At 41.9% G+C, this 20,922-nt stretch overlaps 1 protein-coding gene across 2 annotated transcripts in view; it reads left to right on the top strand.

Annotated features, from left to right (window-relative positions):
• Nucleotides 1-4,168: 4,168 nt before the first annotated feature.
• The window catches only part of NGFR (nerve growth factor receptor), a 133,608-nt gene continuing 116,854 nt past the window's right edge, over nucleotides 4,169-20,922 (top strand). For both annotated transcript variants that reach the window (XR_008346143.1, XM_053454085.1), the window contains exons 1-3: nucleotides 4,169-4,304; nucleotides 14,726-14,867; nucleotides 20,258-20,617. Coding sequence is in view for 1 of the 2 variants with exons in the window: in XM_053454085.1 (XP_053310060.1) it covers nucleotides 4,269-4,304; nucleotides 14,726-14,867; nucleotides 20,258-20,617 (538 nt within the window). In the remaining variant the exon portion in view is untranslated. The remainder of the gene's footprint in view (nucleotides 4,305-14,725; nucleotides 14,868-20,257; nucleotides 20,618-20,922) is intronic.

Consider the following 20,922-nt stretch of genomic DNA (forward strand, 5'->3'; position numbering starts at 1 on the left):
CATATAACCCCACCCTATAACTCCATATAACCCCTCCTATTACTCCATATAACCCCTCCCTATAACTCCTCCAATTACTCCATATAATCCCTCTCTATTACTCCATAAACCCCTCTCTATAACTCCTCCAATTACTCCATATAACCCCTCCCTATAACCCCTCCTATTACTCTATATAACCCCTCCCTATTACTCTATATAACTCCTCCTATTAATCCATAGAACCCCTCCCTATAACTCCTCCATTTACTCCATATAACCCCTCCCTATAACCCCTCCCTATAACGCTTTATAACCCCTCCTATTACTCAATATAACCCCTCCTATTATGCCATATAACCCCTCCCTATAACTCCTCCTATTACCCCATATAACCCCTCCCTATAACTCCTCCTATTACTCCATATAACCCCTCCCCATAACCTCTCCTATTATCCAATTGAACCAGTGGCATAGATAGCTGAGTCGGCACAGCCTCCATAATTTACGCCTGTCCTACTTTTTGTATCCTTAAAAGGTAGAGCACCAGGAAGTGATGTCATATCCTGCCACTCAGCACTGGGGAGCACGGCAGGGGGGGGGTCCAGTTAGTGGCTCTGCTCCCTTTAATTCCTTGCACTGCTCCATATACGGTACTTTCCCTCTATAACCCCATTCCAATAATATAGTGCAATGATAATAATCATAATTTAGTTACAGATTTAAAAGATGTTCTATCAAGTGTAATATCTATTATCTAATAATTGTATATTGACATATACAGTACTATTAGTACATCCTGTACATTGACAGCCCCAGTAGTTACTCTATAAGTCCTTTTAAATAAATAAAACATCTTTATAAATAAATTATATATATATATATAGGGAAAAGGTGTACTGCAATATAGAATAATACCTATTTATTGGACTATATATAGTGTATATGTGTATGTGTGCTATTTACTCATTCCAATATACATCCCTTTAACCAACCTTACCCTTTTCCCATGTAATGCTGCCTATAAGCTCTATATTTAACCCCTTCCTTATTCTAAGTCAGTGTAAGGTGGGCTTTGGCACACAATAAGCTATTGATATCCCAGTCTGATGGAAGCCTGCGTTTCCTCTTCCCAGAACCCTCGTTCCCGAGCAGTCATACTCAGGATGCTTCACGATGATGGAAGGCAGAGTATAATACTGGTCCTCCTGCTCCTCGAGGGTCCCAAAATAATAAATGTGGAGGAAAAGAGGGACACGGGTCATTGGGATTCGTCTTCCTTCGGGTGAAGAGGCTTCAGGTTTCGTTATGACCACTGTTCCCTGAAAAATACCCCAAAGCCCTAGGCTACAAATTCCACGCAGCTATCCTTTCCATCCTACAAGACTGATTCCTCTCCAGAGACACCATCCTTTCCTTTCAGCGCTTTAACTCGTTCTGTGCCAAAGCAATCATTACATGCAAACATGAGAGAGACACAGCAAGCCCGATCGGGATTCCAGGGTCTTCACTCCACCCGTCCCACCTATAGAATTCTTACATTTCCATAGCATGCTTAATGTAATTCTCCTGCGTCCTTCTAGATCGTAATGGCAGATAAGACCTCCTAGAACAATGAAATGATCCACTCTTGGGAACTTTTGAATTCCTTAAGCGTGTTTGCCCCGAGCGCTTCACTTGGGAGGCTGCTCCGTGCGTCTCCCACTCTTCGGTAAAACTCTCTATTCAAAGTCCCATTGAGTCATCCGGTCTTCAACAATAAAGACTGAAGGATGGTTTCCACCATAACGTTATGAGATCATTTAGGCTTTAACGCCTTCTTACCCAGCGGGCATCATCTATCCCTCTCCACCCTTTTTATTGCCTCTCTCCTTGGGGTTTATTCACTAAATGGTAGGTTGTGGAGTAGCTTCAGAATTGTCTACATTCACTAGAAAGGGAAAAGCATAAGTTTCACGTGCGGACGCAGCAGACTTAACGTCATCGCAGATCATTGTTCAGTAAACCAGCCCTAGTCTATTGCATTCTTTCCAGCGGTCCCAGTTCTTACGAGACAGTCCTGATTTTCCCAGCTCTTCTGGTAAGGCGGGTGGCCACACATCAAGCCATATCGACTTCTAGCACCGGTCCCACCTAACTCTCTCGACCCTAATTGCCTTTTGCCTCCCCCCAACACATTACTTTTTAGTACCCATACCATTTTTTTATATTTGTAACAAATTCCAGTAAATATTTTTGCAGCTTTTCGATGGGTATAGAGGAGAAAAACTGGGGCTTCTGCCGATCACTTCAACTCTCCTCCATCCGACCAGAGAGCACCTCCACCCGGGAACCTCGCCAATGCCGGGATATTGACCAGGTTCCCTTTAATGCTCTCCTTCTCTTCAGTCCAGCTAGGAATGTAAGTATACTCCTCAGACGTGAGTGCGCTTGGGACGTCGGTGGGCAAGTGGCCTGCGCAGCACTGGGTGATGACCCCAAAATTGGTGACCTGCTATCTTTTTCAGCCTGTCTAATCTGGCTGGTTCTCCTGCTCTAAAGACTTAAGCCTTAATCAGTCGTTGGTCTCGTCTTAGATTCAGGAGCCATATGCCTATCCCATGCATGTTCTGGATTAGCCACTACCACCTCTGCTGGGAGACTGTTCCACTTATCTACCACCCTATCAGTAAAATCAAACTTCCTTAAATTCCATCTAAACCTCCGACCCCCTAGCCAGCAGTATGTGTTCCCAATTCTAAGAAACTGATGCTATCTCAGGGGGTACTTATTAGCTGCTAAAGTTCAAATGTTAATAAAAAAAACAATAAATGCAGATGTTTTTGGTGGCATTTGGTTGGTGAAAGGTTGAATCCGATGTAAGTGTGAGGTCTCGCCAGTGAAACATAAAGCGCATCGGAGCTGCTGATACTTCTTACAAATGCAAAATGCTTGGTTCTTCATCTAAACTTTTTCTTAGAACTTTCTCCTTTGTGTCATATAATTGCTCCTATAAAGCGTCTCCTTACAGGTTTTACAGAGTGTCTCCACACACCTTGTAGTCAGACGTTCACATATGTTATACACATGAGACCCCCTCTAACAACACGTGAAAAGTTCAAACGCCACACCATAGGATTCCCATTTCCTACATGTCAGCTACTATCTTGCATGTCTATAGCAGGGGTGGCCAAACGTGCCTAACTTAAGAGCCCCCAACGGTAGACTTCAGATATTAGAGAGCCGCACTCTCTCACTCTTATTCATGCTCTCTCACACTCTTACTCTCACACTCTTACTCATGCTCTCTCACCTATTCATGCTCTCTCACACTTTCACTCACTCTCTCACACTATATTTCACTTACTCTCACTCACTCTCTCACAGTCTCATTCACTTACTCATGCTCTCTCACACTGCCGTTCACTCTCTCACTCTTATTCATGCTCTCTCACACTCTTACTCCTGCTCTCTCACTTAAATATGCTCTCTCACACATTTACTCTCTCTCACGGATGCACTATCACACTCACTCATTCTCTCACACTCTTACTCACTCTTCCTCATGCCCCCGCTCATTCTCTTACTCTTTCTCATTCTCTCAAAAACTCTTACTCACACTTTCTCACTTACTCACGTACGCTCTCACTTTCTCACACTGATGCTCGTATTCTGACGCAGGAAAAACTACAAATCAGTGACCAATTTTGACATACCTGTCACGTCATGTAACGTACATCACCTGACCCCTATACAAATATGAATTCATCATCATCATATACACAAAACCTTAACGCTGACCGACGCTGCCTGTGGAGAAACTCTTTAACTCACTAATATACCTTCAGATTACAACGCATTTCAACAACCTTTTATTTTTTTCACGTGAAAGCCCACAGGGGGGGTAAAATTAAAAAAAAACAAGCCGGAGAACAAAGAACAAGAATTGATGGGGAGGAAAAAAAGCGCAACATCTTTCTTTTTTTTATATTAATAATGTGCAGTTAAGTGTTTTTAGGGCCGGGATCCAAACATTATTCCCTAAATCCAATCTTGACAACCAGTCTTTGCTTGTTGGAAGTGTTCTGTCTGTGGGAGGGAGGCGAGTTTGTGTCAGTGGGAAGGGGATATGGGAGGCGTTGCTGACGACTGTTTCTTTAGCTGTAGAGAGGACAGCTAAAGGGGACGGATTTCATTATAGAGAAGGGGATGGCTTCTTACTGCTCTAGGGGCAGGTGTTGCTGAATGCTACAGAGCTGCATTCTGTCTCAGGCTATCCGTCCTAAGCCATCAACTTCACAAGACCAGCCATGGAAGCCCCGCTGATTATCATCTTCAGCTGCCTGGTAAGCGCTTGCATTCCGAACCCGGGGGGTCTTGCTACATTGTAACTGTTCTAGAGTATGGTCCTCATTGGAGATGGAAAATCTAATGGCTACATTTTTTTTTTGGAGATTATTCTAAGGCAGAGGGATATTATAATAACCCCTATAATTACTGTCGTGCCATTCTAAACGATCCAAGTCGGGAGGGTCTTTGGAGCAATTTGACGAAATGTTTACGGATACTCTGATTTTAATGAGTTTTGTAGGTTGATCACATTTCATTGCTATTGTAAGCTCTCCCTGATGCATAAATCGCTTTCCTGCCCCGTTGACCCCCTATGGTTGCAACCTCTAGATTTCCTCATCTTGAAGCATTTTTCAGATGATGCTTTCCTTAGGCGGTTGATGAATGGAATGACTTGGCCAGATTGTAGGATTGTGCGTGTTTAGGGGAGAGAGGGGAGAGCTGACATTGTGGATGTTGCAGCACATCCAGGATCTGCAGTGTACTAGGGTTTGGTTTGTGTATCATGCAGTGGCGATAATTATCTTCCTATTACTGCGCATACAAAACCCAACATGCTCAGATTTCAGCAGGAGCTGCACAATGCGTGCCCTTCAATCTGAAATCTGCTCCCAAACCTTTCAAGGGCTCCCTCCTACCTCCCCGCCGTGGAAAAAAAAAAACCCATTAGTGGAAGACATCAATCGGACAATTGGTGCATGGGAACTGTCACTCTCTTCCTCTCTGTCTTTCCTAAGCTTCATCTCTTCAATTCTAGAGATGCGGTCAGTAATTGTCCCTTATCCTAAGTCCTAATAGGCGTCACTTGGGCTCCTTGGGTTCATTTTATTCCACATTAAATAATCAATGATATTTCTGCTGGTTCTGGACGACAAGTCCCATCATCCTTACTGATGATGGAAGCTATGTTCCACCAACAGCTGTGTAGGACTTAAATCCACTCCATCTCCATAAATGAGTTTATCTTCTTGTGACTTGAGTTCTTCCATCGGTTACTGGTATTGCAAACTCTTTTGGGACATAGATTACGAAACTATGGTTTATTCTAGTACACAAAGCCTTTTATGGGTACTTTTTTCAAGTAAGGCTTGTAAATTCTAGATTCCGTGTCCAAAAGTTTCATTGTGGAGCAGAATATGACTGTCTCCATCAGTGATGTTCTGTGGAGTTTGAAGGCGGCGAAGAATGTATTTTGCACATTATCGGACCTATTCTAGGTGGGCTTGTAACGTGATACAGAAAGTTCTGAATGGACTTGTAATTTGGGAGGGGATTTCTGGATGAGCTAGTACAAGGGTGTTTATCTAGAGGGGCTGGAATAGATAATGTGTTCTGAATAGATTTATTCCAAATGAAACTGTAACCTTGAATAGTCTGTCTGGATCCTCTGGCAAATGAGACCGTTACCTAGTGGGCTGGTAAGATTAAAAGGGTTCTAGATTGAGTTGGAACGTTGGACGGACGCTGCAGTTGTTTATACCTCATCATTTTCCTAGATGTTTTGCCCGAGAAATTTAAATGGATTGTGGGGTAATGAATGTTCCAAGTCTGTCGGTAAAATAGAAGTGTCGGTGTCCGGATGGCCAAGACATTGATTTGGTCTGAAGAGACTGAGTATGTTCTAGGCTACGGTTAGGTTTGGAGTAGAGTCCATGTGGGTGTTTTTTTTCTAATGAATATTAAAGTCAGTGGACTGTTATTCTAGATATTTGAAAATGGTAACGATTATTTTGGAAGTCGCTTAGGAGATTGAGTTAAATCATTTTATAATAATGTGAACAATCCAGAAAGTCCTGGAAAGGTCTAATCAAGGATAGATCATCTAGATCTTCCAAGTGGCTGCTCTGGGAAGATCTAGATGTTCTTAGCTGTCTAAAAATGTTCATAGGTATCTTGGCTGGATGGAAAGACAGACGTTCTGCGTTTATGTCTACAATATGAGATGATAGGGCATGGCCTTGATGATAGTGGGCACTTGTATGACTGTGGGTGCTTGCATGGTCTTATATGATGGCATAGGTTGATGTGGCTAATGAGGGTGGTCCAATTCTGTCTAAATGGGGTGGGAATGTAGTGTTTTGAGTCTATACATTATGGTGGTGCCTGATGGTCGGCAGTGATGGTCTATGGTCTGATGAACGATGCTGGAGTCTTGCTAGGTTTTCTTTTGGTGGGGTATCATTCTTTAAAGTCTCAGTAGGACACAGGAACCGGCATGGACCGTATGCTTTGCCATAAAGGGATTATATATTCATATTAACAAGATATAATTCTGTCCCTGGTTCTTTCTAGCGTTTCATAATTTTGTTAAGAAGCAGATCTTAAGATACATTATAATAATCGGTGTAAATTCTTAATGAAAATGAATACGCGCTTATAACATTTGGCAAGAACTACTGAAGACTGGTAACTTGTCACATTTTAACATGCCGACTAAATGCTCTTCATCCCGGTTTTGAGTTTCTCATCTTCGTATAGGAAGATAAATCCGTTCCCTAGACTTTCTGACATATGTACCCACTGATATCATTTTAAAGGTGCTGTTCCACTTAAAACATTACTTGCATGCTCTAGAATGCCAAACAAATCTGTCAGTTCATTCTTTCCTCTGAAGGTTAAATCCTGTAAAAAAAAAAAACTATGCAAACTTTTAAGAAGCTCTTTTGGTTTCTATGGCAACAACCCATAAGTGCCTGCTTTTGTTAGACATGGCAATTAACGGTCTTGCCAGAAATTATGAATGAGACAGGATTGTGCTTGATTAAAGCGTTATTCTTTGGAAGGGTTTGTGCGTTCATCAGGACTAGGAAGGATGTTCCTAATGATTTAGAAGATGGAACAGCACCTTTAATAGCATCTCGGAAAGATATTTTAGATATTCTAGATAAGCGGTTTCCGATCTTTCTATAAGGAACCCTTCATGATGTCATCCCCCCCCCCGGCATTTATGTTCTATACTGGGGCAACAAATAAAAAGGAAATTGGCCACGGAGTCCACCTAGACTTAGCCCACAGATCTCAACCCACAAACCTGGAACCACTGATTTGTTTAAGACTTTTTGAGTTATGGAAAATAGGGGATTGAAACTTTTTCTACGTTATTTTGAAGCAATTCTGTGATTGGGTCAGGGATGTTTCTGCGTATTTTTTTAAAAATTTACTTAAAAAGTGCACATTTTAAATAATATTTTGGGATTTACTGTTTAGAATAGCAATGTGTTGCCATTAGCGACGGATTTTCCTAGGAGAGTCTTAAGAGTGGTCCTGAGTCGGTGGGGTGGTCCGTCAGGAAAGGTTTATTTTGGGAACGCTTTGTGCTTTTTGGTCGATCTCCTTGCGCTGCTGATCACTCAGGTGAAAGACCAAATAACATAAAACCGCATTCCTAGCAGCTTCTAATTACTCCACCCAAGCCTCTCACAAACGTCAGTCCTGTCAAACGCGATGACGGGAAATTTAAAACACAAAACGGATTAAGCCGCACAGACACCTGCAGCGTGCCAAAGGCTGTGAGACGTTACGCAAATAAGCATGCAGGCCAATCGCGGCGACACAAGCAACACACAATGCGGACGCACCATTCTCGGGCGCACACCAACACACTCTTATCGGTATGGGCAAAGCTATCTATTTGCTTAACAACTTCGTATCACGTTTCCCATGATGCACTGGGTCTCACCAAGCTGCGGCTTGGTCGATGACCTACAGCCCGTGTGATACTTGGTCGGTCAGAGTCAAATGATCAGGAAAGACTAAGAACTTGGAGGAAAGAAGAAACAAGAGGTCGTAATCTAAAACTAGAGGTTCTGAGGCTTAGATTTAACGTAAAGATGTTTTACTACGAAGGTGGTAGATAAGTGGAACAGCCGCCCAGCAGAAGTGTCAGAGGCTAAAAAGAGCGAGAGAATTTGGCGAGGCACGGCTGAAATGTTCACTTGCAGCTAAAACAGACAAACATGTATTGACACACAGTACACACGTATGTATGAGAATGGGGTTGATCATCAGATCCAAAGTAAACATGCAGGCACAGGTGACCGGATCCTCTCCCCGAGGGGGGGGCGAGGGAGTCCGTGATTCATACACATACCATAGCATTCGGTGTGTGTCCATGTACCGTACGTACCCGTTTGTGTGTGTGCGTGTGTGTGTGCATTCATGTGTTTACATGCCTGCTTCTATTTCTCTCTATGTTTTTCCATATGCCTGCTCCTAGCAGGATTTATTCTGTATCCCGTGCTTGCGCATGCCCATGGGATCTGTGTCTGTGTATAGATGTTGTGTTTGGTGTGTATGTATACTTGCACGTGTGATTGGTATGTTTATCTTTGGAAGTATGTATATAGGAACATGGAATTTGACAGCAGATAAGTAAGAACCATAGTCGCCCGTTTCTCCTGCTGTAAAGACTCAGACCTTACTCAGCCGTTGGTCTTAGATTCAGGAGTCATATGCCGATCCCATGCGTGTTTAATCCCCCTCATGAATGTTACTAGATAGTAGGAAGAGCACGGAAAGGTTATACTTTGCCATGAGTCACTTTGTATATGTATCTTTGTGTGGATCTGGGTGTAGGTTGAGAGGGTAATACCCCTGCAGGGTGTGTGACGAGGAGGTCGTATGTACAGCACCCCAGGGCAGATACTGTTCAGCGGTCAGACCCGCTATCTGCATCTGCGGGGGTCTCACCACCACTTAGTGATGTCGCCCGGTGCGGACTGGAGAACAGCTGCTGGACATACGCAGTCCTTGGAGGAATGCAAACATTCCCTGGGAGGACCTGAAAAGGGATGGTCTACAAGAGAAAGCCCTGGAATATCATTAGATGTCTGAGAGTGCTGTGTGTGCCAAGGTAGCGAGACATTCTTAGAGCGTGAGCGCTGTCCTGAGCCTGTCCTGATAATCTGCAGTCATGGGGTCACTGTACATGAGATCCAAACCCACCTCTGTCTGGATCATCCAGGACCTTCCACTACATGAGAAGCAGACCCAACTGTGTCTGGATCATCCAGGCGATCTACAGCCAGGACTTTCCACTACATGAGATGCAGACCCAACGGTGTCCTGATGTATGATGTAATGCAACAGAACCTATTGACCTAAAACCCATACTTGGGTTTGACCCAGAGTCTCAAGTTGAAGCCTTGCTTCACCAGGTCTCCTGGTCGCTCTCCCCTTTTCTGGGGTAGGTCCCATAACTAACCATGCCCCACCGTCATGAAGATGGAGAGCTCCGGGAAACCCACCCAAGGTTCTTCTTCCCAGGTCGCCGGCAGTGCTGTGCCGCCAGTACCCAGCTGCAAAGTGTCTCAGGACATTTCTTAATCTTTGGCAACATAAGGATTAAAAATCGCTTTTACCGTAGTCTCTCCGACCCCTGATTTATTTAACTTTAGCTCTTTTTTTTACAGAGCTGTATATTTTTTTTAAATAGTTTTTCCACATAAATTCTAAGTCGCCTGTTCTAAAAATATCTTATCATAATAAATTCTCATTTTAATGAGTATTTTTTCAGTCGAGTACATCGTTTCAAAGTGAAAATTCTTAAACTTAGGACAAAACTTCGAATGTCCTCCACAAAATAAAGAAGCTCTTGGGGGGGGGGGCTCTCTGTAATGCGTATCTATAATGCTCCATACGATCTCCATATGATACCTTTTTATACCTCACACCATTAATCTATATGACCCCCACCCCTATAACCCTCTTATATCTCCATATAACCCTGTTTTATAGCTCCTGCTTCATATGACCTCTCCCTATAAACCGAACACGTGTCCCCTACATATAATTCAAGTGCTGGCGGCGTATTACACACAGATGGGATCACGCTCATGGATGGAGCTCCAACGGGAACACATTATATACTGAACATATATATATATACGCTGCTTGTTCACAAATTCAAGACCCTGTGATCTTCTGCGACGACTGGTCTTTGATCATGCCTATGGGGTTGGTTCACGTGGAAACATGTGCTTTTCATATCGGGCATCGGGAGCGGCGTGACCCCATGAAGCCTGGCTTGGAATCAAGACCTTCTTATATCTTAGGTTTTATTTATTTTCAAGGATCTCTCCTATAAAAAGCATATTTAAGGGAAAAATCTGCACCAAAACTAGATGAGGATGATGGATGTTTGGAGCGCAGCAGAAAGTTGGGGTACAGGAGGAAAGAACGTGGTGGGGACAACCATCAGAACCCCTTCAATTCATTCCAACCAAGCTCCTTCATTTTTTTTTGAGTTTCTAATTAAAGGTGCAGTTCTACTCCAGAAATATAAATTTTTCTCTCCGGTGTAAGCAAATAACTTTTTTTTTTCTCCAAAACGTATCTTTTAAAAAGCCTGTCCAAAAAAAAAGAAACTTTGAAATCCTAATCTCTCTGACATTCCAAAATGAAATGAATAAAGTAACAGACCGAATATCACCTGTGTTCAAACAGGTACTGAAAATATGATCCATCAGTAAGGAAAGCAGGGATCGTGTTAAGACCATCAAGATGCGTTGAGAATAGAAGGTCTCGTGAGTTTGGGGCAATAAAGGTTCGGACATTCACGCTAGGTCATTGTCAATGGTCCTTCAGGACTTGAGACTCAGGGTCATATGGTAAGGTTTTCTGAGTTTGTTTCTGTGGAATGCCCATTAGACTGCTATGTATACAATGAACGATGCTACTAATTATACGTCATCTTGGGATGAGGTTTGTGACGGCTGAAGTGATTTATGTAGTCTTGTGTTTATCAACACACTGGCCGATCTGTAACATGTGGTGACCTCAAAGACTAGCAAAGCTGGATTTACCTGCAACGCAGCCCCGGGCATGGAACAATAAACGGGTAAAAATACCTGCGTTTTGTACCAAACTTCTAAGAATTTAACTGAATTGACCTGGGAATTCAGTGATATATAATGTTCCAAGCATAAAAGTGCCTATGAGCTACAATGCATCTCACATAAAGTGAAGCCTGGTCTAATATTATTATAAAAGATGTCCTTTAGTGCAAAACATCCTCAAAAATGATAGTGGCTTATTTTTTTTCTGGAATTGTTACAAATTAGTGGGTTATTCTATGTAATATCTTCTCCAGATCAGTTAGGTTGAGATAATTCAATATTTTTCTTAAGCACATATGGAACACTTACAATACTATTGGGTTTGTTGTGGTTGAGGAACCCTGTCCTGGAAACCCAAGAGAGGGTACACATGTGGCGCGACAACCCATACCACTGAACTTCAAACATGGCCGACCTGGAACCCAACTCTTCTGGTTCCATAGGAGAACCTGGGCTAGACAAGCGCAGAGGTTGTGGTTAATCCCAGAAAATAAATTCTTGTCCCCGTTGGAAGCCCAGAAATTGAATATTCCTAATAATCCTAACTCGTGCACACGAAGCTATTTGAGGCAAACATTTTATTTATCTATTTTTTTTTTCTCATGGTAAAGAATGAATTCCAACGTAGAATATATCTGGTCAAGGATGATGAGAATTATGTCTAGTGTCTCACAGACGCTACGATCCATCCTACAATCTGGCTTCTTTCATTCCTCACCGTAATGTCAGTAGGGATTGGAGACAGACACGTCTGCTGCTCTTCTTACCCAGATGTTTATAGAATGGATCAACTTAATAGAAAAATGTTTTATACAAGAGTGGTTAGTATAACATTAGAATAGCTCCTTTTCAAGTTGCGAAAAAAAGGCCACTCCATACATCAAATAATTTACATTCTTACCATGGGAAGCCGTGTTCCTCACAAACGAGGTTCTTACCAACACAGCACCTCTGGAGAGATTTTCCAGAAGGGGATGACACACTAACAGATTTGGGTGATGTGGAGTGCGGTTGATTCATGGGAAAACATTACCCCAGGAAAAAATTCAGGACCTCTCCCAGCGATTCGGATTTCATTATCTGTTGGGGATAAAGATATTTGTAAAGCCTAGTTGAGATCCCAGAAGGTCCAGTGTTTTGACGCCAGGAATATGGGGAGGAAATGTGGATAGTCCTGTAGGGCGGCAGTATAAAGGCCAACACAACAACATCCACCATCTTGGCCCATTTTTTCTTTTATCTAGTATTTCCTTGAGGTGATGAAACCTCTTGTTCTTGCTCACCGTATTATTCCTCCTAAATGCCCCAGTTAGGAGAAACAGTCCATAGTTTGGATCCAAATCCCCCTGTCCCTCTTTCCTCCCTTGATGCCCCTCTTTTCTAGGAACTTGTTTGTTCAGTGTGAGGGCATCACAAGGTTCTACAGCCCTAAAGTTACAATAATGTGCATATAGACCTTCAGAAAATGTGGTACAAATACAGATATTGCTGCTCACTTGTGTTCCCGTTGGCATTGCAATGGGGATGTGTTGAAGGCTAATTGCATACATATTGTGGTTATCTTGGTTCTTTGTAGGCAGACAGAAATATACTATTGTTGATTGGTGGAACAGAATAAGAGAACACGGATAAAGGGTTAAACAAGGAAAAATGGGAGGTCAGGCTCAAGATAAATAAAAGCATATATTCAGGAGGATGAAACGCTTCGAAGAGAATTATAGAGAGGTTAAGGTAACAAAGATGATGGGTAGAGCGGTAAAGGAAGAGAAGGGGTCCATGAGATGAGGATAAGACGAAAGAAGAAAAAAGAGGGGAGTCCTGAAGAAGGATGCCATGGAATGGACATGGTGTTACAATACAGTGATGATAGACCACTCTTCCCACCAACAGTCCGTCATAATTATTTCCACAATCCAAACATATGGCCACTTCCACCAATGTCACCCAACTCCCATTTTTCTGCCTAAATTCAATATTTAAAGCATTCTAGTTTTTGCGGTGCTTGTAGATAGTAACCTATAGACACGGTCTTTTAGTCAATAGTAGGATTCCTTAACAAGCACCCTGTTGGGTAACTCTGTGAGTAATTTGGTGGCCCAGTTTGCCAGCATGGACTCACTCAGCAGAGTTAATGTACCATGTCTCTCCAACACTCACCAGCAGTGAAAGACTAACAGCTCAAGTCTTCATTGACTTAATTGCAGCACCTGGCTGGCTAAATGACCATTTGGGTTTGATGATATACTAACTGATTGTCATGAATGCATATGGTCTATGCCAACCATAATATGGCAGCCTAGTGTGTGTGTTCTGCATCCATTCACAGCCCCTTGTGGAAGTAAAAGGGGATGGAATAAGCCTCAGTAGTAAAAGAATAATTTCCATAGTTCAGGTTTTGCTATTTTTGGAGTTGGGACCACACTCTGTATTCTGGGGATTCTGCCAGGGTTCCATGTTTTCCTTTTGATAAATGCATATTTTTTTTTAGACTACGCAGGCATTTTGTTCCCTTTAAGTAAATCTGCTGCTTTATGCGTTTTTCCTCATATTCTATCTAGACTTACTATTTTCTACCGAGCACAGCTGCTTCTTCTCTTCTAATTGAGACAGCCATTGCTCGCTCTGTCCTTAATCTCATAACTTGACCTGTCTCCCACTGCTTTGCCAATTTCTCCCATGGGTTCCAGTGTTACCCTCCTGTCTCATCATCTCCCTCTCACTGTCTCACGGCCCGAGACTTTAGTCTCGTTCTATGAGATTCATCATAAGGTTTCTGTCAGTCTGTAGTGTCTTGGAACATAAGGTCCTGTTTATAATAAGCCATCTTGGGACAGAGCGCAAAAGGAACATTTTGTTGGTTCCCATGGTGATTACTCAAGCTTTTGCACTTTTCCCCAGGATTGCTTTTATTTTTGAGACATTATTTGTGTTCTTCCAACTCATGCAACACTGCATGCTTTTCATGATATCCCCAGATATCCGTTCACTGTAATTCAGACGTGCTAAATAAAAGAGCCATTTCTGGAGGAGACACGATGACTAGAATAAAGGAACTTTGTCTTAGATCCTTCCATTAATCCCTGACAGTCCCCATGTCTTTGGTGTTTCTATGTTTTGATGTCATTGTCTCCTCCATTTCATCCTTTATTTCATGTTGACATTTTAGAAATGTATCCCCTCGTCTTCACCTCATCTTTCCCAGTTTTTGGCATTGACCCCCTTACTGAAATAAGTTCTCTGCCACATGCCCCTATCAGAGCCACCTCCCAGTCTATCTCCTGCCCTTTTCGTCCAATACCTCTCCGTAATGTTAGTTTTTTTAACATTTTAACATTCAAAAACCTTTACTTTGCTCATTTTCATGTCTGATTGGGAACTTGTCTGTTTTAGAATGACTTGAACCCTTTGAGCACTAGAGTACTTTGCCATTAACCTCACTTCTCCAAACAAAGTCTGAAGCAACCTTTTGTTAACCTCGTATCATCTCGGAATTCTGCATCTCATCGTAGAATCTGGATTTGGACACACTGTGTTTTTCCCGTTTGTCTGCCTAACTCTTGACTTGTTGTTTCCCGTTCTAGGTCCTGCTTCACGCAGAGGACAAGGCCTGCCCGACCAATCAATACACAGACAGCGGGGAGTGCTGCCGAGCCTGTGGAGTGGGAGAGGGAGTGATACAACCATGTGGGGCAAACCAGACTGTTTGCGAGACCTGTCTTGACAGTATGTATAGATCTCACCATCCACTGGACTTCATATGCGCTAATTCCCGCATATAGTGATTTTCCTCATTATTGGCTGGTAATTTGAGAGTAGTAGGAGCAGAGGGGGGCGCGTGATGATAAGGAACCCGTGACTCACTCTGCTCCCTATGATGTGTCAGCATTTCTTAAGAAGAGTTACAATCAATATTTATTTAGGGTTATGCTGTTAATCCTGCACGGGGTTAATTAGGAGAAATGAAACCAGTGTGTAAAGCATTCTCCAAGGCATTCTGATCCATACCTTTTATAAATCAACAAGGTCAGGCTGGGAAAGGTGACCTTGAGTGTCCCCAAATCTCACTGCTTAGTGCTGAATTGCTTTTTACTCCATATAAGTCCTGACCATTACTCCTCCTATTACACCATATATCCCCTTCCTATAACTCCTCCTATTACACCATATATCCCCTTCCTATAACTCCTCCTATTACACCATATATCCCCTTCCTATAACTCCTCCTATTACACCATATATCCCCTTCCTATAACTCCTCCTATTACACCATATAACCCCTTCCTATAACGCCTCCTATTACACCATATATCCCCTTCCTATAACTCCTCCTATTACACCATATATCCCCTTCCTATAACTCCTCCTATTACACCATATATCCCCTTCCTATAACTCCTCCTATTACACCATATATCCCCTTCCTATAACTCCTCCTATTACACCATATAACCCCTTCCTATAACTCCTCCTATTACACCATATATCCCCTTCCTATAACTCTTGCTTTTACTCCATATTAACCCTTCCTATAATTCCACTTATTACTCTATATAAGCCCTCCCTTTAATTTCTCCCATTACTCCATATAACCAATCCCTATAACGCCTTGTATTACATATATCTCTTTTCTTTAATCCCTCCTAATACTCCATATAACCCCTCCTATTACTCCCTATAACCCCTCTTATTACTCCATATGGCTTTAAGTTCTCCTTATGCAGCCTTTATCCCCAAATGTTACCATTACTCCATATAGTAAATTCGGTCTCTATGATATCTCTCCTAACATCCTTTTGCTATAACTCCTTCTTTTGTTCCCTCAAGGAACTAAATGGGTTAACTCAGCAGCTGCTCCCCAGAATTGGGTCTGATTCTGCCCCCTCAGGGGGCCTCTCTTTATGTCCTTCACATCAAAATCTGGATTCCATCTGCCATAATGTAAACCTCGTTACTGCAAAATCAATGACACCCTCCCTCTGCCTGCTATGCCCTTGACTGTGACCTTGGGAGCAGAGATAATGTTCACTGTCATGAACCGGATTGTAGAATCATCTCTCATCTTCACATAATGTAACAAGTGAAAAGGAAGTGTCACTCGGTGGAAACAAGCCTTACACAATGTGGGGGCTTTGATGGAGAGAAAGTTCATCACTCAATAAAACATCTCAACTCATTGAGGACAGTCTCACTCATCGAGATTCCTTCCCGCTCACTGAAATCTATTCTTCGCTTCGAGTACTGAGAGGCTGTTCCATTTATCTACCACCTTCTCAGTAAAGTAAAGCTTCCTTACGTTACCTCTAAGCCTCTGACCCTCTGGTTTTAGATTACGACTTTTTTTTTACCACTTTGTGATGAAAAAAAGCCCAAAGTTCCCTTTTCTCCCTGCCACCTAGAGGACAGCGGAAAACATGTTCCAAAATGGAATTATGTAAAAACTAATCTCATTAAATCATTATGACTAAAGACAAATTTAATGCAATCAGAATGAAAGTACATTCATTTTAGCTGTAATTATCCTGTCAAGGGAAATTATAATAAAAGACGTAATGATGGAGAGACATGTAGGCTGTGCAGACCCACAGCCTTCAATATGAAAGATAAATTATATTTTGTGTACACATACTGATAAATATGGGGTATTTCTCCATAAAGATGGAGAGTGATGGAATTTAAATTTGCCTTGGATATACCCGAAATAGATGCAGCTCTGGTTGGGTCCCGTAACAGTCACGGTCCCTTCTGCTTAGTTGGAAATGTCCCAATGACTTTGGGCCTCCATGTCTCGACGTTCCGTTGAGCCGGTACGATGCTTTTGATTAGTGAATTATGTCACTTGGCATTTGTATTTTTCAAGAAAGCTGTTGCGTCCGAGCTGTAGCAACCCTTGGATATGTGAGGTCAAAGATCTACAAGGGATCTTGTTCTCTAGAGCTTAAGTAGTTGACTCCAATATCCTGCCTTCAGCTACTATTTCCTATGTATGTTGAGAGAAAGAGATCAAAAAAGCCATAAATGTGTAGCCAATAAGGCACCTTGGGGTCATAAAATAACAACAAACCTCCTTTTACCACCATCATTACAAGCCAACATTAAAAAAACAAAAAGAAGATGATAACCAGGCGTTCTGGCATGTCCATGTACCGGGTCCAGAACATGCTTAGTAATCACGTTTGGGCAGTCAATGTTAACAGGTTTCTGGGCTTCGTGTCTCAGAATTGGCACTGTGCAAATAGGTTAAATAATGCAACTTTGTCCCATGGTTGGAACTGTATGTTTCCTTCTCTTATAAACCCGATTGACGTAAAGTGAGGATATTTTTTTTTACCTATACAATTATAATTGTTACACTGTTTATGAGCTTGAACACAAATAAGTTAAATCATTCCCATTTTTCAAACCTATAATCTTCCCCAGCCAGTTGATCTTAAAAAGTGAATATGCAACCCATTCTGGTTCCATAAAGAAGCTGGATAACCAGATGGACATTTTTATACAACTAATCTCTCCACTATAGCATTCTGATATCAACTTCCCAACATTAACCCCTTAATGACAAAGCCCGTACATGTACAAGCTCAAAATGCATTGTTTTCAATGGGTTTAGGGACCGCCCATTGTCCTTAAGGGGTTAAAATTCATCGGCAAACTATTTCCAGTTCATTTTTTTTGGAACTTTTGCAAGTTTTTCTCATTGACATTGCACCCCAAACGCATAACCTGAAACTAATGTCTTTAGCTCCGCCATGTGTCATAAGTAACAAAATAACATTCCAACGCGAAAACGTAGGAGACAACCAGTTCTGGAGAGATCCGAGGAGTCATTGAAACACCTCCAGCTTTTTGCCAAGTCTTATGCACAGAATTGGCGTAAATTATGGTTATTTACAGGAATATATGAGGCCGAGTTCCGATTATAAAGAACAGAACAATTTAGAACCCAACTCAATCCAAGGTGTCACAAGTATAAAAAACCAATAAAGTAAGAGGAGGTCCATATCTCACCCCTATAGTGGCCCAGAGACCTTAAACTGTTGGAACATCCTTAGAGGATAGACAATGGCTATGGAATCATTTGTGCTACATGACTATCTTCGGAGTTTACAATCAAAACACTAATTCGCATTATTGAGTCCAAATCTATTCCCAAAACAAACTGTAGATCAAAGCTGGACCGAGTTGCAGATTATTTCTTTATGTTTTCTTCCAAAAGATTAACAAGCCAAACATTAGAACATCTTTAACTTCTAGTTCTGTTCCAGATGGAAGTAACAGCAGGGACAAAGAACACATTCACATAAAAAACAGCCAAAGTCTAAAACATTATGCTTTGAACACAGATGTAAGATATAATATGTAAGACATGTCGAGGGTCCGCCTTACAAGTTCCTTCTAAAAAGGAGCCTGTTTTATTTGTTATCCTACTGCCTGGCTGAGACTGGTCTACCAGTCCATCAGGGTCTACCATAAGGCATAGTTCTATCACTATGGTATGGGATCGATGAACCATAGTAGAACTTGTCCATCTTACTCCATGCTGGATTGATGGAGCGATCCAATTGTACCATCAGTGTAGAATGTGCCCACGAGCCCTCTAGAAATCTATATAGACCTCTTCATTTATGGCTCATCCCCAGGATCACTGAAAGTCCATCGTTAAAATTTATAGTGCCGCTGGACTGTAACATTAAAGTTTATGTTCTCTTTAAGAAGCCATGGTAATATTCTAAGACACTTGAGAAAGAAGGTTGTAGTTTTCAGGTTCCGGGGTTGCTCTGTCCAACATTTCACCACCAACTTCACTTACTGATCCTTCCTTTCACCTCAAATCCCTAAAATGTTCTTAATTAGACTTTCCATACTATCCTGGTATAGAGACACATATATATCTCTTTTGTAGGAACACCTCTATATACATTGTAAATTCTGAATATATATGATTGTCTAAATACTGCTGCGTGCGTCCAAGCGTCATGGTACTGGTGGTCTTGACGTTGATGAGATACCTTCCTAAATGAACAGGAATATTTTGACATTCATACCCTCCAGGCAAGGTTCCAACAGCCGTCTGCAGCTTTAGGTAATCTGGAGTGTGTAAAAGGCAAACTCGTACCCATCGCAGCCAGAATAAGGACTCGTGCTACTGACACGTTTATTACTCTGGATAAACCTGTTAAAGATCTGGATTCTTGACTGACATCTCAAACGTACTGCTTAAATGACAGGTAGTTTGAGTTCCACCGTTGGCTTAACTCCATTTCTTAATTATTTTTCCACTTCATATTAGCTGCGCGGTCGATAGTTACACAACCTACGGTGAAAAACTGTCAGGAATTGAATTATGTGTATAATTGAGACAAGTACAGTATTTCTGTGACTTCTAAAGTTATGTATGCAGTTAGCGTGTTATTTATAATAAGCGTTAAATTCCCGTCTGTTATTTCACCTATAGATTATTCAAGCCACTTTGCTAGCGGACATATACATTAAAATCTATTTTACCAGAAATATTGTAAAATATGACTTCCTAGCTCGCGTTGTTAAAATCTTTTACCCTGTGACTTCAAGTGCAACCTAACATTCTGTGACCAAACATTCCTGATGGCCATATTTCCAGTTTCACCAACAGCACCTATGTATAACGTCATACTACGGAATATATCCACAAATTTTTATCTAAAAAAACACCTTTTTGAGTTGAACAAAGCCAAAGGTCTAGGATATCCCTATATGCAGCTTTAATTCAGAAAGGAACACCACTAAATTAATTAGAGAAGGGGATGTTCTGATCCTCTATATGAGGAACATGAGACCACTCAAAACTGGGGAGCATACTTAAGCATGATTTCTGAGCTTGTTCTCTCCGTGTCTCTCTCTTCTCTCTCCTTCCCGTGGTATCATTAATGGGTGGTGGCGGGTCCGATGGGGGCACTAATGTCTGAAAATGGGTCGGGCATAAATGGGACTTGGCAACGAGATGCCATTTACCATTCCCAGGACTTCTCCATAAATGCGGCAATCCATTACCATACCCAGAATATTTATATATAAGGGTATTTACATAGGAATCACCCTTATGAGGTTAATTCGTAACCTTCTGTCTGCCTCTGCAGGTGTCACCTACTCGGACGTGAACAGTCACATTGAACCATGCAAGACCTGCACTGAGTGCTCGCCAAACAAGCGTATGCAAGCGCCATGCGTGGAGACAGACGACGCAGTTTGTGTTTGTGCATATGGATACTTTCTGAGCGAGGAGACGGGAGACTGTGAGCCTTGCCAGAGCTGCAAAAAAGGCAGGGGAATGATATTATCCTGCTCAACGTCCCAGGACACTGTGTGCGAGGAGTGCCCCGAATGGACTTACTCCGACGTAGACAATAACATGGATCCTTGCCTGCCATGTACCATCTGCGAAGATGGTGAGATAACACTGGAAGAGTGTACATTCACCTCTGACACTGTGTGCTACGGTGAGTATGGGAATCCCATTAATGGTCAAGATTTGGAAGGCACGGGAAATTTTTATTTCAAAGATGTTTCATTATACAGGGTTAACCCGGCCTTTCTTACAGGTGAAGCTCACCAGGGTTGGTGATCATAATATAAAGTGAAGATGGTGAGATTGGGTTGGTCCCACTTCAACTCAGTGACAGCGCACCAATTAATGAATAAAGCGCATCACTTTATTCAATAAATCCCCTAAAGCCACTGCACATTAGCAAACAGATATTACGTTTAAATAATTCACATGCCTTGGACATCCTCTTTGGTGGTG

This window comes from Spea bombifrons, chromosome 13 (genome assembly GCF_027358695.1).
Source record: "Spea bombifrons isolate aSpeBom1 chromosome 13, aSpeBom1.2.pri, whole genome shotgun sequence".
NCBI classification, from domain to species: domain Eukaryota; kingdom Metazoa; phylum Chordata; class Amphibia; order Anura; family Pelobatidae; genus Spea; species Spea bombifrons.